Consider the following 18,126-nt stretch of genomic DNA (forward strand, 5'->3'; position numbering starts at 1 on the left):
ACATTTCTTGCCCCCATTACCACGGAGTCTGGTTATGTGTTAACTAATAGTTATACTGACAGTTTTGAAAAATAATTTTTACCGACTTCGTATTAATGGGGTTTAGCAGATTAACCCCCACTTTCTCCATCTCCGGTTATCGTATTTCGTAACGATATACTTTCAATAAATAGAATTTTTGTATGAGAACTGTCAGTATATCGTCACGATGAAAAATAACCAGAGATTGAGAAAATGCGGATAAATATTGTAATATCAATATTTTTTTTTCCTTTTTGATAAATTAAACATATTTCTGGGCACTTACATTCAAAATTGGATCCATTGAAGAAATGTAAAATTGATTTTTGAATATGCCTCATGTGTTTGCTTTGGAAACAATTTGGAAGCCTGTTTTCATAAAACCAATAATATTCTCATCAAATCATCAACAGACGAATTTGTTTAAAAAGACTGTTTCTTTGTCATTTGATAAAAAATACTGTTTTATTTTTAAAAAATTCCAAAAATGCTCAAGATAAGTATAAAATAAAAAAGGCTAAGACAAAATAAAATGGCTAGATCTTCCGGCTAGATTAATTCTAGCCATTTTTTTATGGCTAAATGATAATAAAATCGCTAGATCTAGCCGGAAAATGGCTAAATTGGCAACCTTGACCATTACACAAGGTACACTTAGTAGAAAATAAATTCTCAATTATACAATTCTTGTAACGTCAAACAAAAGAAAATATGAACAAAATTAAAATCAAAGTTTGACGTTATAGGGGTAAATATTGAAAACTCTCCCTAGTAATTCTACCTTCTACAATTATTGTATCATGATACACACACTACTCTTTCAAAAACATTCATACAATATACAATGAGTGTTAACAAACTAATAAACAAAAAGTGTATTTAATACAAGATACACGATACAAATTTTTGTGAATTAAGCAAATAAGTTTAATACATTTTTTTTAAACCCAGTTTATCATTTCAAAATTTTCAACTTCTTAGAGCTAGTTTCTTACTTCTCAGATAAACGTAGCTTAACACGCTGTTATATTAAACGTGAAACATATGTATTTTGCCGGGATTTAACCAATGACTGTTTCTCACTAATGGATTAATTTTGTTAGCATTGTCATACTTTTCAGTCAAATCACATGTGGTGAATTTTTTCTTTTTTTTTTCTTCGTTTTGTGCTTTGCCATTTTATACTTAGGTTTAACTCACCAATGATGTTAAACCTAATTAAGAGCTAGTTTCTGGGATAGAGATAATCTACATTCTTCGCTTAAACCTAAATTAAACTAAAAATTGTGTTTCTCACTTATTGTTTATATGCTATATAATCTAGGTTTAACTGAGCATCATTGGTGAGTTAAACCTAAGTATAAAATGCCAAAGCACAAACAGATGGAAAATAAAATAAACAATTCAGCACAGCAGCTCTTTGTTTTTATTTGCTTTATTAACATCAATATAATTTTGAATATACATTTTATATACTTTTATGTCGCTTTTTCTTTTAGAAAGTTAAAATTTACAAAAAAAGTTATGTAGCTTTTTCTTATAAAATGTATAGTATTGCCATATTTATATGAAAAAATTTGAAGAATAAACATGTGATTTGACTGAAAAGTATGGCAATGCTAACAAAATTAATCCACTAGTGAGAAACACACTCATTGGTTAAATTCCGGCAAAATATGTTTCAGGATTAATATAACAGCGTGTTAAGCTGAGTTTAACTGACAAGTAAGAAACTAGCTCTAAACCAGTTAAACCTAGATTATATAGTAAATAAACAATAAGTGAGAAACACAATTTTTAGTTTAATCTAGGTTTAAACGAAGGATGTATATTATCTTTATCCCGGAAACTAGCTCTTAAGCAGCTACATATGTGTAAACTGTATGAAATTATACAGGAATTCACAGCAGAAATCGCTGCTATAGTATCAGCACTATATTGGGATACACGGTAATGAGCATGCCCATATACATTCTAAAAAATGCATGTAAATCTACTACTATAAAGTAAGTTTTCATGTAAAATTAAAATTTTAGCATAATATGTTTATCGAAAACGATTACATACTTTTTTCAGCAAAAATACAAACAAAATGTTGTATTTCCAATTTTTATAATATAATAGGCATTTTATGTTTAAAATTACATATATTGTGCATAAATTAATGTTTTACACATAAAGTGTGTAAACTAATTTGAAAGTTTAATATACAAATTCTCAACATTTTATTTCTAAAAAAAAAACAAAACCCATTTATCAAAAAAAAATATTTGAATTTACACACATGTATTTTTATTTATTTAAATTCAAGTAATATAAAAAAGCCTCAATAGGCCAATAAATATATATTACAAAAGAAAATTACTGAATATGTTCATATGGATGTATGTATATTTTACCCCAATTATAGAAGGAGAAAAGTTTCCTACAATTAATGTAGGAAATTAACATGACAATTTATTAAAGGCACTAAATATATTTATATATAGTAAACACACATGGAAATTCTGTATTTTCCTACAGCTATAATGAATCATTTTAAATGGCTGCAGACTGATTACACCAATGCGTAACGCCGCTTTTAACAGAAAACAAGTACTAAATGTACTCACTGTGATATCATACTTTTAATTGCCGAATTTCCAAAATCTAGATTTGGTGCACCATTGGAAGAGATTCTGCCGCTGGATCTTTTTTATCCAGAATACTGTGAAATCTGCGGGAGTTTTTTTTTCCATTTTTACTAAATGTTGGAAATTGTGTTTGAAACAAATAATTGTGTATCAAAAAATGCAAGAAAATAAATACAATCCCAATGTGAAATGGATCTTCTGAAAATGCATTTAGTAGCTAGGCTTGTACAACGTGCGAAAATACTCATACTTACTAATTTTTACTATTGAATATTTTTTATTTTTCCCAGTTAAGAAGATAATAATCGATATATTTACTTAAATGACCGTTAAATTTCTTAGTTAAATTTTAACTTTATTAAATGAAAAATATGCTAACAGTTAAATTATAACTAAAATTGGTGAAAATGGCCGTAACAGTGTAATTATTAATTAAATATATATTTTAACGATTCTCACTTACCTTATCTTTCTCCAATTCCTTATCATTTTTGTCGGTTTCGTTTTCCTGTTCTTTTGATTTTTCCAAATCTCCTTCTTTTCCTTCCTTGTTTTCGGGCCTACAATTGGAAAATAAACGATTAATGTGACATTAAAAACTTGCTTACAATAATTACACTGATTGAAAATTTTGTGGGAATTTAACTGAAATTCATATTTTTTTTTTTATTTTTATTTATGTATGTATCATGTTTTTATGTTCATTGGTGAAGAATATAAAAGTACCCGATTTGGACCAAAATACATCATGGCACTCGAGTTCGAAATATCACCCTGCTATTTAAAGTTTGCATGACCTAAGAACAAATGTTAATAAAAGTGGTATCAAAATTGGCTTAATAATTTCGAATCAAATGTATTATCCCGTTTTATGTTTACAAACATTTTCATTAAAAACATAAAAATTTACATAAATACAATAATTGTACGAAAAGTATCACCAAAAAAGTCTCCGTACAGTTAACCGTTTTAAGGCAAGGAATCCCAATATTAATCTTAATTGAATTTAATATGTGGTAGGTCCTCCTTTCTGAGCAATTGCAGCATTTTAATGGCTGTGCATCGAATGGACCAGCTTTGTTGTTGTCAGGGAATCTATTTTATACCACTCTTCCATTATAACGGCTTTTAGCTGATATTTACTCGTTATATTGTGCTGCCGAATCTTTCTTTCCAAGTGATCCCATAGATGCTCAATCGGGTTGAGATCTGAGCGATTTAAGTGCTTAGGAACATTATAAATAAGACATTCCTTTACTAATCTAGAGGTGTGTTTGGGATCGCTGTCTTGTTGGAAGCAGTACAAACGTCCCAAGCCTAATTTTTCAGAACTTTGTTTTAAGTTTTCTTTTAATATATTAAGGTATGCATATTTATCCATCGTATTTTCAACAAAAAATAAGATTTCCCACCCCAGATGAAGCCAAACAATAACGTTACCTCCTACATGCTTTACTGTTAGCGTCAAATGCTTCGGATTCATTTCAGTATTTGGCTTTCTCCATAACATTTCTCTTCCATCAGAACCAAAAACATTCAATTTACTTTCATCGTTAAAAATAACTCGATCCCAAAATAAAAAATCTTTATCAATATGCTCGATAGCGAAATCCAATCTCTTTTTCATGTTCACTTTTCGAACAAGGGGCTTCTTAGGGCTTACTCGACCATTGTATCCATTTAGTTTAAGAGCGTTTCTTACAGTTTGGGGGTTTAACGTTAATTCATCACTAGTTTTCAAGTTTCCCGCAATTACACATGCGTTAATTTTTGGATTACCTTCTACAGATCGTACAATTCTTCTCTCTAAGTGGTGGTCTATTTTTCTTGGATGGTCAGTTCTTTGTTTATTTGCCATTGTTCCGGTTTTTTTGAACTGTTGAATAACGTACTGAGTGTAAGAGTGTGGTCTTTTTACAATATCCTTGATTTCGGTTAGATTTTTTCCTTCATTTCGCAAGTTAATAATAATTTTCTTTCTATCCATTAAAATTTGCTTATTTTTGGATTCCCTGACAACAACAAAGCCGGTCCATTACATGCACAGCCATTAAAATGAAGCAATTGCTCAGAAAGGATGACCTACCACATATTAAATTCAATTAAGATTAATATTGGGATTCCGTGCCTTAAAACGGTTAACTGTACGGAGACTTTTTTGGTGAAATTTTTATGTTTTTAATGAAAATGTTTGTAGTTTTTTTATGTTGATTTCTAGTTTATAAGATTTTTTATAAAATGAATTAAAAGAAGTAACAGAGCTATATTCGGCTGTACCGAATCTTATATACCCTTCACCAAAGTATACCTTAATTGTATGTTGAAAAAAATAACAAAAAAAAAAACCAAACGCACTCAAATATATACAAATTATGCACGCGTGTGTTTGATTTGTAATTCTCATTTCATTCCACATTGTATATTCTACCCAACAACAACATTCAACATTGTAGAATCTACAATGTAGAATGTTGTTGTTGGGTGTTTGTGCTGTTTACGTATGATAGAGTTGCTCATATGAGAACTCCCCAGCAGTCCGCAGGTTATTACAATTTAAAACACATCCTAATGTATACTATTATGTCAATAGGAAAACATAAAATAAAATTGGTTAAGAGTATACAACTAGCATCCGATTCAGATGAGTCCTATTGCTATTCCATTGTAAAATGAAATACATATTAGAATTAAACAACAAGACAAAATCGAATAAAATGTTGTTATCGTACTTGCATCTGAATTGGATTGTTTGTTTTGGTTCAGCCGTTGTCCCGTTATTTATTTTTTGTTGTTTCTTTGTTTTTTCTCTCCTTTCAATGAAAAATTTCATATTGTAAAGTGTTTTTGAAAGTACAAGTGGTTTAACCGTTGTTGTGGCATTAAAAATAATTAATTAATTAAATAAAATAAATAAGTACAAATTAAAAATAGTAAGTGTTGTTGTGTGTTTTTTATATTAAAAGAAATGTTCGGCTTCAGTAAAAGAAATTTAAGACGATTAAAAAAAGTCAGTGGAGTTGGACCCATCCGACCTTTTTTTGTAAGTGGAAACTGAATACAGACTTTGGATTAGTCGCATCTACATTGGTCTCAGTTGGAAGATGTATGGGGAAAAAAATCCGCTGGGTCATTATAAACAACTCTCTCTATTTTGTTAGAGAATAAGATTTACAAAGTAACAAAATAGAATTGGTGAATATACTCAATGTGTATTACACACATCTACATACATATATACACACAACTAAACATTTGTTTTCTTTTTATTATGCTATTACCCAGCAGTTAAGCAAGTAGTCAATGTATCCCTTAAAGACAGTAAGAGCTAGTTTCTGGGATAGAGATAATCTACATTCTTCGCTTAAACCTAAATTAAACTAAAAATTGTGTTTCTCACTTATTGTTTATATGCTATATAATCTAGGTTTAACTGAGCATCATTGGTGAGTTAAACCTAAGTATAAAATGCCGAAGCACAAACAGATGGAAAATAAAATAAACAATTCAGCACAGCAGCTCTTTGTTTTTATTTGCTTTATTAACATCAATATAATTTGTAATATACATTTTATATACTTTTATGTCGCTTTTTCTTTTAGAAAGTTAAAATTTACAAAAAAAGTTATGTAACGCGGTTGCTTTTTCTTGTAAAATGTATAGTATTGCCATATTTATATGAAAAAATTTGAAGAATAAACATGTGATTTGACTGAAAAGTATGGCAATGCTAACAAAATTAATCCACTAGTGAGAAACACAATCATTGGTTAAATTCCGGCAAAATATGTTTCAGGATTAATATAACATCGTGTTAAGCTGAGTTTAACTGACAAGTAAGAAACTAGCTCTAATTGTCACAAATGTCTTATCACTTGGCTGACTCCATTTTATATATTTTGGTCATTTGACACGTGTGTGCACTAATTCGTACAAACTGTTTTTTTACAGATTGTGTTAATATAAATCTCATACAGTTTATTTTTATTTTTGCTTAAGTATACTGATATCGCATGTAACATAGCATGAAGTCAATAGTCACTTTAGTGTCTCTTAGTAACCTATGGTGAAGTCACTTTAAACTTTTTTTTGTACTGCAGTTTATTTTACCCACCAGAAGCGTTGACTACCTTCGATCAGCTATCCGATAGTCACATTGTAATCAAAAGGGTCAATTGACCCCCTGCTTAGGACATGCACGTGTTAAAATAACTAGTCAAGTAGCTGATCAAGTAACTAGTTACAAAGCTAGCAATGTAACTGACGCTATGTAACCAGTTTGTGAATCCAATGCGTTGCCTACTTTGGACCAGCTATTAGACAGTCCCATTGTAATCAAAAAGAGACAATTGACCCCCTGCCTAGGACATGCCCGTGTTAAAATGACTAGTCACATGGCTATTGAAGTAACTAGCTCCCACCCTAAATGATGGGTAAAATCACTAGTTCGGTACTGTCTCCTAGAACTGCTGGGTATATATGTACATTAGAGTGCTCCAAAAAAATAAAATTGCGAATTTTGACCGTCCCCCCCTCTAGAATTGTTCTATGTATCGTAAAAACTCGTTTTGAAAAATATTAGGATGATAGGATAACGTTAACTGGTGCCGCAACGACGCTGAAGTTTTGAGGTGCATTTACAAGGGGAAAAATGCAATTTTTCAGTTTTTGTAAAAATTTTGGCATTAAATAATTACTTTTGCAATTTAATTTAAAAGAATCGAAATGTACACATAATTGTTGTTCTAATAAGATATAAAAGAAGAAAATTGGTTAAAAAATGTTAAAGTTATTAAAAAATCGCCAGGCCATTAACGTGTCTCAGGCCACTTGAACAAGAAATGTAGAAACAAAATTAACATATTTTGATAAATATTATAATAAAAGTACATTTTTACTTAAAATATATCCATATTTACTTGTATATGAGTTTTTTTCTTCGTTGGATACCGTTAACCTATTCGCAGGTATGACCAAACAAATTTAATTTTTTTAAAAGCAGTTTCAAAACTCCAATTTCAAATTTTTAAAAATTTTGTTAAACAAATTTCAAAATTTTTTGATCATCACATTGGGATTTATTGAGAACATAATAGGGAATAAAAATATGAAAAAAGTATGAAAATACCTCCTATAGTTTTTCCGTACCTGCGATTTAAATTTTGAGATTTTCAAGAAATATAATATTTATCAAAATATGTTTTTTTTTTCATTTCGATAATATTAAATTTATATACATTTGTCTTAGAAGGTAAAGAGTTAGGGCTTATGCTCCTTTTCTACTTAATAATAAGATGTGAATTATAATATATACATATATACAGATGATTTATTATTGAATTGAAGGAAAAAAATGTTCAAAAACCTATTTGAAACAAATTAAGATAAAAAAAAACTATACTACTGGTAAAATTACGTTGAATAAAGTTCATTAATATGTGGGTACTGAGAAGTTGAACATCTGCTGTTGAAGTTTGTGGTTAATCTGACTAGTCTATCTTGGACAAGTTCGAAGCCAGCAAGATCATGTAGACGACGAGTGGAATAATGCCATGGTAGATTGAATACCATCTTGAGTAGTTTATTTTGTGCTACTTGAAGCTTCATTATATGACATTTAGCGGACGAGAACCATACTGGTGCACAGTAGAACATAACGGGATGAAATATGGATTTAACAATTAATTTCTTGTTGTCAATATTTAGTTGAGATTTTCTATTTATTAGAGGGTACAATACTCTTATTAATTTGTTGATTTTATTAACTATATATGGTATATGGTTATTGAAGTTAACTTTGGTATCAAGTATAACACCCAAATATTTGACATCGTTGTTCCAAGGTATGTCGAAGTTTAAAAATCGCAACGAACTTTGGGGAATAAAACATGCTTTCCGCTTTCTCGTAAAATAAATAGCTTTTGTTTTTTCGGGATTTATCATAATTTTCCATTTTTTTAAATAATTATTCAAGCTATTTAGAGCAAACTGCAAATTATGAATTATATCCACTGAATGAATGTCGGAGCAGAGAATTGATGTATCGTCAGCAAATATTGACATTGTGCAATTTGAAAGTTCAGGAACATCAGCTGTAAAAATGTTGTAAAGGATTGGTGACAGACATGACCCTTGAGGACAGCCAGCGTTAATATTGATCCTATGTGACGAAGTATTCCCCAAGAAAACATTGAAGAATCTGTTTTCAAGGAAATTTTGTAAAATTTTAATAATTTCGATAGGAAAATTAAATTTTTTCAATTTGAAGATTAAGCCATTGTGCCAGACTGAATCAAAAGCAGCTTTTATATCTAGTAGAACCATACCAGTTGATTTACCAATATTGAAATTACTTTTGACCATTTTCCTGATTTTTAGTAATAAAGTATTATGTTCACTTCTGAATCCAAATTGTTGAGGGGGTAGAATATTATTTGCATCGATATATACAATAATCTTTTCCTTTAAAATTCTTTCCAAAATTTTACTTAATGATGAGAGTAAGCTTATAGGTCTATATGAAAGAGGAGAGTCAGGAGACTTGTTTGGTTTAAGAATTGGAATAGTTTTAGAGATTTTCCAATCAGAAGGAAAATAACATAAATTTAGGCAAGCATTTAATATTGTGGTAAGATAATTTAGACCTTTATTTGGTAATTGTTTTAAACATTTGTTATTTATCCCATCTGCACCAGGTGATTTATTGTTTTTTAATTTTTTTATGATGGCAGCCACTTTTTCGCGAGAAGTGAAGTGTGAATTAGGTGGAGTAACATCTGTATTTCTGACTTGGTTTGCGGCATCATTAACCTCAGAAGCAGTTGTGTTGTCGCTTAGATGTGCTGAAGAGCAATGATTCAAATTAAAAGTTTCAGCCAAAATTTCAGCTTTTTCTAACTGGGTGTAATATACATTGTTGTTAAATTTTAAAATTGGTATATTAGCAGATCTCTTCCTTAAAAGTTTAGATACTTTCCAAAAAGGGGGAGAGGCCTTATCCAGTTTTGACAAGGTGGAATTCCAAGAATGGTTTCTGAATTTTGTTATTTCATCTTTAATATTTTTGTTTAAACGTGACATTGCTTCGTGGTCACTTCTGTCTCTGAACCTTTTCCAGTTTCTTCTGAAAATATTCCTCATTTGCATCATTATTATGTTTTTAGGTAATGGTCTAGTCGTTGGTGATATAAGTTGTTTTGGAACCGATTTATCTATTGCAGTTTTTACAACATTGCTTAAAACATTAATCATAATGTCAATTTCATTGGTATCAGTTACTGTTCTGTGATCTTCTACCGTAGGGAGATTTCTACTTATGAATTTGGAAAAACGTGGCCAATTAGCCTTATTGAACGCATAGACTAAATTGTCTGTCGACTTGTAGATTAAATTTATATTATACATAATAGGTAAATGGTACGAACTTAGGTCGTTAATTACTTTAACTGCTGACATGTTTGTTAACATATTGGTTAAAATGAGATCTAATGTAGATGGTTGTTTGTTTGGATCTGATGGAATATATGTATTTTCATGGGGAAAAGCAATTTGGAATTTGTTTAGTTGTATGTTTTCATATAGAATGTTACCCCATGTGTTATTTCTTAAACATCCCCAATAGTTGTGTCTACAGTTTAGATCTCCACCTAAAATGTATTTATTATTCGTATCTGTTAATTTACGAAGGTCAGATTTAAATTTGAGTTTCTTGGAAATGTCAGATCCAACTGTGCCTCCTGGAAAATAACACGAATAAATGTCTATAAATTCGCTCCCACAATTAACTCTAACTCCGATATTTTCTATAATTTCAGTTGTTTTTGGTGGTATCAATTGATGTTGAATGTTTTTTTTATTAAAACAGCTACACCTCCTCCAGTACCAGTTTGTCGATCATATCTATAACAGTAGTAACTATTATGTCTAATTGATAATTTGATATTCAACCAGGTTTCACAAATTAGGCATATATCAACATTATATTTATCCAAGAAATTAAATAGTTCTTCTTTTTTTGTACGAATACTACGTGCGTTCCATGATGACAGCTTAATATTGTTGTTCATTGATACAAAAATTTAAATGCTAGGTTGGTAACAACCTGAAATTGCTCTTCTCGAGATTTACAACTTTTAAGATTAGCTATTAATTCAAAAGTAATATTTTTTAGTTCTTCAAATGAGAACAGATTGTTGTTGCTGTTAGCATTATTATTAGCAGCATTGCTAGATTGAGTGAATGGATGACTCATTGGTGGCGAATTTGGAAGACTTCCGCTCTGATTTAGAGAGTTTGGGAAATTATTATTATAATTAGACCTGCTATTATAGCCTTGATTGATTTGTCTATTGCTCTTTGGTTGAGCGCGTTGTCTGATTTGTTTGTACACTTCCCTACTGGGACAATCAGGAGACATAGCCTTATGGGGACCTTTACAATTGGCACACTTAATGACCGTTGTAGAACATTCTTCCGTTTTATGATTTCCAGCACAATTTGCACAAAACGGTTTCACCTTGCACCTACTGGAACCATGTCCATACATTTGGCAGTTGTAACATTGCTTCAGTTTTGATTTGTTTGGTTTTTGGTATTCCCACCTCACCTTTATATAATTAATTACGGAATATTTTTGCCTCAGTTCCTTTAGTGTGATTGATTTTCTTTCAAAATATACTATGAAAATAATATGTTCTCTGCTATTGTCCATAGACTTAGTAACAATTTTGACATTAGTACATTTAAGACCCAATTGTAGCAATCGAGTCTTCACAACAGATGGGTCAGTTTTATCCAGTCCCAAAAGGACGGCCTTATAGGGCTTTTCATTTTTTTGGGCATAAGTAAAATACTCCAAATCAAATTTTTTAGTAAGTGCATCACATACTTTATCATACTCTTCTATATTGGTGCAAAATAATTTCAAACCAATTGAAATTTTACGTATAGAGTAGTCTTTTACATTTAATATTCTACATATTTCATGTACTTGCTCCATTTGACATTTTAAAATTGTTATAGGTGGTATGGTCACCTTAACAGCTGGTTCGATAACAACTTCGTCATTATCGTCATCATCGAGAGTTTGTAGTGGTGTATAAAAATTGTGGTTTGTAGTTCTCTGAGAGCTACTTACAGTTGCTTGTCTCTTACTCATGTTGTGCCCATGTGAGGCAACAATAACATCTTCAACGTTTCTGCGCTTAATTTTGTTTTTATTTTTTATTTATTTGAAGTGATAAACAAAACACGGGGGAGTAGAAAAAAAAATACCGTACACTTTTGTCTGTAGATCAAAAGTAACAAGAATAATATGACTTTACACATCAGTTGATAGTGCAAGACTGATCAAAATATGTTAATTTTGTTTCTACATTTCTTGTTCAAGTGGCCTGAAACACGTTAATGGCCTGGCGATTTTTTAATAACTTTAACATTTTTTAACCAATTTTTGTCTTTTGTATCTTATTAGAACGACAATTACGTGTACATTTCGATTCTTTTAAATTAAATTGCAAAAGTAATTATTTAATGCCAAAATTGAATTTTTTGCCCTTGTAAATGCACCTCAAAACTTCAGCGTCGTTGCGGCACCAGTTAGCGTTATCCTATCATCCTAATATTTTACACAACGAGTTTCTATAATACATAGAACCATTCTAGAGGGGGGGACGGCCTGTACCAATGGCCTGTCCATATAATCTTGGAGCACTCTAATGTACATGATTTCATGAAACACTAACAAAATACATGGGTTTTTGGGTTTTTTGCTTATATCTCGGCCATTTGTGGACCAATTTTCACGATTTTAAATAGCAACCGAGCTGGAAGAATTCCGGAGATTTTGATGTATCAATCATGTTTGTAAGTTATTTAGGGGATTTGTAAAGTTGATTTCAACACACAGACGGACATGGCTATATCGACTCCGCTATCTATAACGATCCAGAATATATATACTTTATGGGGTCGCAAATGAAAAATGTAGAAATTACAAACGGAATTACAAACTTATATATACCCTTGCCACTCATGGTGAAGGGTATAATTACTGTATTTTTGTTGTTATTTTTTTTTCAACATATAATTAAGGTATACTTTGGTGAAGGGTATATAAGATTCGGCACAGCCGAATATAGCTCTGTTACTTGTTTTTATATTGGATTACCGAATTTATCAGTTTTTAGCATTTTTAACCCGTAAATGTTCCAATTTCCCAAAATCTTTCTTAGTGAATCTATTTAATTAAGGAGTACCCACAGTTAAAATTTCATTCTTCTAGCGTTTGGCATTCAGTCACTCTTTTATATATATAGATTTCATTTATGTTTTCAAAAAAAATCTAAAAGTGATTATTTAACATGCAATCTTCGATGCATATGTTTTATTCGTTATTTTGTGTAGTTTTTAAAGTTTAAAATTTTATCTTTAAAATTTAAACATACAATTTGGTTAAATTCTTTTGTTTACTTCTATCTTTCTCAAGATTGTTGAATTTACACATTTTAATTATTATTTTTTTGATTTTTTTTTTTAATATTTCTCATTGTCTTTTGAACTTGCCTAAACCTTTTTCAATCGCGAAATTGATATTTTTTCAGATTTGAAATGATTTTAATCAAAACAACGTAAAAAATAAGCAAAAAAATTTTACATATTTTAAATATTTACAAATTTGTCGAAAATGATTAATATTGAACTCTCAATTAATGAGCTATGATAATATGACGCAGACAACATGATTAGGATTGTTGACTTGATTTTTGTTAACAAATAAAGCAATTATTTAGTTCACTAAACTTTTCTTTCAGTGGAGCTCTGTATCGCTCATCAACACAAATACAGTTTTAGCTTTGGACATCTCTTATGTAAATCAATGTATTTTGTTGTTGTGTCAGCTTTAAAATTTGGGAGAGTAATAGAATTACTCGCTGCCTACTTTCAATTGCGCCTCTAGTTCTAACCTATGATAAAAACATTAATCCAAAAGTGGAATTGTCAGATTTTTTACTTTTTAGCTACAAAGCATTTTTTGTATTGTAAAAAATTAATTAATAAAAATGTTTCGCTATAATTTTTTCATTATACTTCCAATACTTACTCTGGTTTTTGAATATGGGCGTTAAGATCCAGTTTCGTACATATTTCATCCCAGTCGGGGAAACACCTGTCTTTCATTCGAGATACATGTCCAACCAAATTAGGACACTTTTCAGTCATAAAGTCCCTTAGAGTATACGGAACATCCTTCGATAAAAAGTGCAATTGTGATAAAACTGCAAATGCGACAACATCCAATGTCGTAGGTTCATCTCCAAAGAAGAATGGCTTGCAATCCAGCATTTCACTAAGAACCTTCAAATCGTTTTTGCCAAACTCCTCAATCTCCTCTGCACTGTGTACACCAATCCCATGAGCCTTAAGTTTTTTTGTACCCTGGAACCACTAATTATGAAAAATTTGCACAATACAATTATAGAAAAAAGTAAAAGTGTTGAATGAACTAAAACTTGAAAGCACACACAAACAAGCAGCAGCGAAGCAGATGATAGCCATCAAATAATGTAGTTGAAGCATTTTATTTAATTCTCTTCAGCACACAATACAGCTTTTCAGAGTATTTAGCTTTTTAAAAGGCACTAAAAAGACTACCAATTATTTCGTTAGGATCCTTGACGATAAATCTCCATAAAAGTTTTATCTTAAGACCCATCTACAGCCAATAATTTGAAGATTGCTGGTGTCAGTACAATGGGCTCATTCAACCCCTTCGAATTTGATAATTTATATAAATAATTACATATAGTTACCTTAATATAGAAACGCCCTAACTCGTTTTTTTCCAAAATTAATTTTTTTGCATACTTCGATACCCCCTTGCATACTTGCATACCCCTAATACACCATTAATAAAATAAAATGTCACCATTAATAAAATAAAATGTCACAACATTAAATTGGTTGAAGACCTTCATAAAAATCTGTGTTAAAAAAAATCGCAACTACAGAACTTTAAGTTTTATTAATTTGTTTCTTCCTCCTGTAAAGTAAGGAAATGTTACTTAGGGCCTTTCTATATTAAGGTAGCGATATATTAATATAAACAAAATTGTTGTTAAATAACATTGTGAAATACTGAGACCGAATTACTGCATTCGATATCAAGTAAAATTTATCGTAATTTCCTTATTTCAGATTATGACATTCGATAACTAGCAACATATTTAGTATTTTTTTTTAATTTCGATATCACAGAATTATTTTTCGATGTCACAGAATTTGTGCTAAAATTTAAATAATCGCATGTTCTAATTCATATCGATTTGGTTTTGCTTCTTCAGCTTTTGTAAAAACCAGAGACTAACTAGCAACGTATTTAGTATTTTTTTTTAATTTCGATATCGAAATTATTTTTCGATGTCGAAATTATTTTTCGATGTCACAGAATTTGTGCGAAAATTTAAATAATCGCATGTTCTAATTCGTATTGATCTGGTTTTGCTTCTTCAGCTTTTGTAAAATAAATCAAATTTTAAAAATTAAAAATTTCTTAGAAAAAAATAATTTTTATTTTTTATTTCGTTCGTAAAAATTATTGAGGATTTTTTATAACAAAAATCAGAAAATGATTTTTAAAATAAAAATCAGTTTTATTTTTTTTCAAATAAAATATAAAAATCATCCTACGATGAAATAAAAAGTAGTATGGGACAAATGATTGAGGAATTTTAGGAAATATTCGAAGAAAACTTAAAATTTAACGCGATTTTTTAGAATTCCTCAGGCAAAATAATAGATCAGAACGTTCTGACGTTCTCACAATCACAACAACCATACGTATCATGTATGATGTTGGATAAAAAATGGTGACGTTAATTACGTTAATATTTAAGCATGGACTTAAAAAATAACAGTTATTTTTTAATTTTTAAATAATAAAACGTGTATAACATGCTGATCGTTATAAATTTTCATTTTTGCAATCACAAATAAATGTTATTTTTTATATACACATATGGCCAAAATAATAAGTACGTGTGATTTTTCCAGTAGGATAATGACCCAAAACACACATCCTGCTATATTGAAGATTAGTTCCGTGAAAATAGTATAAGTCTCCTAGTCTGATCAAGTCAGTCACCGGATTTAAATGAAATTGAAAACCTTTAGGGGGAGTTAAAACACAGAATAAGTAAGCAAACATTTCAAAACAAAGGTCAATAAAGGTCAATTTAGTGATTTAGTTAAAAAAAACGTGGTATGAAATCACTTCGGATACCTACCGTAAACTAATTAGCAGTTTGCCAAGAAGAGTCCACTAAATTATTAAAAATAATGAAGGATACACTAGATATTAATAAAACTAATAAATATAAAACAAATAAAATTTAACCGTAACATTTAATTTAAGGATTTACACAATGTACTTATTATTTTGGCCACCAATTTTATGAAGTTTTTTTATTTTTCATTTCATAAAAAATTTAGTTTATGTTATTAGGGTATAAGTGATTGTTGTTTATGTTAAACATAAAAAAACTAACTAAATATATAAATAATAATTCATTTAAAATAAATATAGATTTTTAATTCATCAAAAGATGCGGAAAAATTTCATGTACTTATTATTTTGGCCATATGTGTATATTTTCGTATTTGCCAAAATTAAAAAAAATCGCAAGTTTAAAAAAATATATCACCACAATTAAAAAAAATTGTTACAAATCAAAGACTTCTCCAAAATGCAGTAACACAAATTATTTTGGCTATTTATTTTCAATATCAGTATTTTTCAGTCACACATTTTGTTCGGAATGGTTTCCATTCCGTAGTTTTTATTCCGATCGATTTCGGTTTGCGTTGTTCAGAATTCTTATTTTAATTTGACAGCGTTTTTATATTAAAACAAAAGTTAATTTTTTGGCAAAGGAATTGATTAAAAATTTTACAAAAACAAATAATTACAAAGAAATATCAATTCCACTGAAAGTGATTTCATTCCGAAAGAAATATCAGTTTTACTTTTTCTGATGAAGCGAGATACGGAATTCCACTTTTGATCAGAGTGGAATTCTGTGACAGTCCTGTATAATTAAAATTGTATATAGTGGTAATTTAGAAGTTTTTGGCAAGAACAAAAAAAATTGGATTTTTAACAAAAAAAAAAATTTTCCAACCAAAAAAAAAAAATGAATACCTTTCGTAATTTGTACTCGAAAATGTAATTTTTTCTTAAAAAATAGAAATCATAAAATAACTGTTATTTTAAAACTTATGATAAAAGTCATAAGTGCCTACGGTCCCAACATTTTATAAATAAGTAACATTTGTTGGGATATATTACAATGCTATAATTAAGGCTGTCGCCGAAAATGTAGTTGTTAAGCCCAAATTACAATTGTGTGTAGACAGTTGCAGTTTTCCAAATCAGCTGATATTTATTTGTTGGTAAAGGCCCAAACACATACAATACTTTTGCTTCAATTGACACGACAAATGTAACTCAATCTCTCCGTTAGCAACACATGTTTGCCATACATTCATTCGTATTTTACATACTTCAAAGTTAAAAACAACACAACTTTTTTCTTTGCGCTGAAGTTTGCGGTACTTATTGAACTACTGTGAATATAGTTCCATTTCAACAGTAAGATTTTTCACACATAAGATTTTATTCAAGGTATATTAATTATAAGGTAGTGTCATCGGCGAATTCAAAATACTGAGTTTGACATTGTGCCTGCATTTGAAGGCGAATTGGCTGCCAGGTAAAAATGTCAAAAACAGCGCAAATAAATCAAAGCGAATTTTTGATAAACAAAAAATGTTTATAAATTTGAATCTGTTTGTAATTTAATTTGATGTTTTTAAGAAATAAAACTAATCTCGTGTAGTATTATTATTGTTTTTAAAACATAAACGAATTTAACAGCAAAAGAAAGTTTGACATTTACAAAATGTAAACAAAGTTTGACATTTATACTGCACTACGGCGAAAAATTAACATAGTAGCAAAAAACGATCAGCTGTTCTGATAACACTACCTTATAATTAACATAGATGGGGGTAGTGCACTAATTTTGCAGTTTGCACTAATACTTAGTGATAGTGCAAAATTAGTGCAATCATTTTGTTCATATTTAGTGATGAGTTGAAAATTAGCAGCCTCACTAAACATTAGTGATAGTGAGTTAAAAAATTTTGCACTCAAAATTAAATTAGTTGATTTAAAAAAATGCAATCATCAGTTTATTGCAACTTTTTTGTATGCACTAATTTGAGTGCAACTTCAAATTGTGCACTAAATTTTTAAGTTCAAAATGGTTTAAGTTTATTTCTGTGCACTAATTTAAAACTAATGTTTCATTAAAAATAACAAAAAATATTTAAAATTTTTATTTTTCGAATTTGGATTCAACAATTTCATGACTACTCATTTTTGAAAATTTAGTGATAGTATGTTTAATGCAGCCTT

General features: G+C 29.7%; 1 protein-coding gene across 2 annotated transcripts in view; it reads right to left on the reverse strand.

The window, feature by feature from the left end:
• Window positions 1-18,126, reverse strand: part of fax (failed axon connections) — a 37,509-nt gene that overhangs the window by 8,944 nt on the left and 10,439 nt on the right. The window contains exons 3-4 of one of the 2 annotated variants that reach the window (XM_065503799.1): window positions 13,753-14,096; window positions 3,118-3,214 (exon numbers count right to left, since the gene is read on the reverse strand). In XM_065503799.1, the coding sequence (XP_065359871.1) occupies window positions 3,118-3,214; window positions 13,753-14,096 (441 nt within the window). The remainder of the gene's footprint in view (window positions 1-3,117; window positions 3,215-13,752; window positions 14,097-18,126) is intronic. The other variant, XM_065503800.1, reaches the window with a different exon arrangement.

This window comes from Calliphora vicina, chromosome 3 (assembly GCF_958450345.1).
Source record: "Calliphora vicina chromosome 3, idCalVici1.1, whole genome shotgun sequence".
Classification (NCBI taxonomy): domain Eukaryota; kingdom Metazoa; phylum Arthropoda; class Insecta; order Diptera; family Calliphoridae; genus Calliphora; species Calliphora vicina.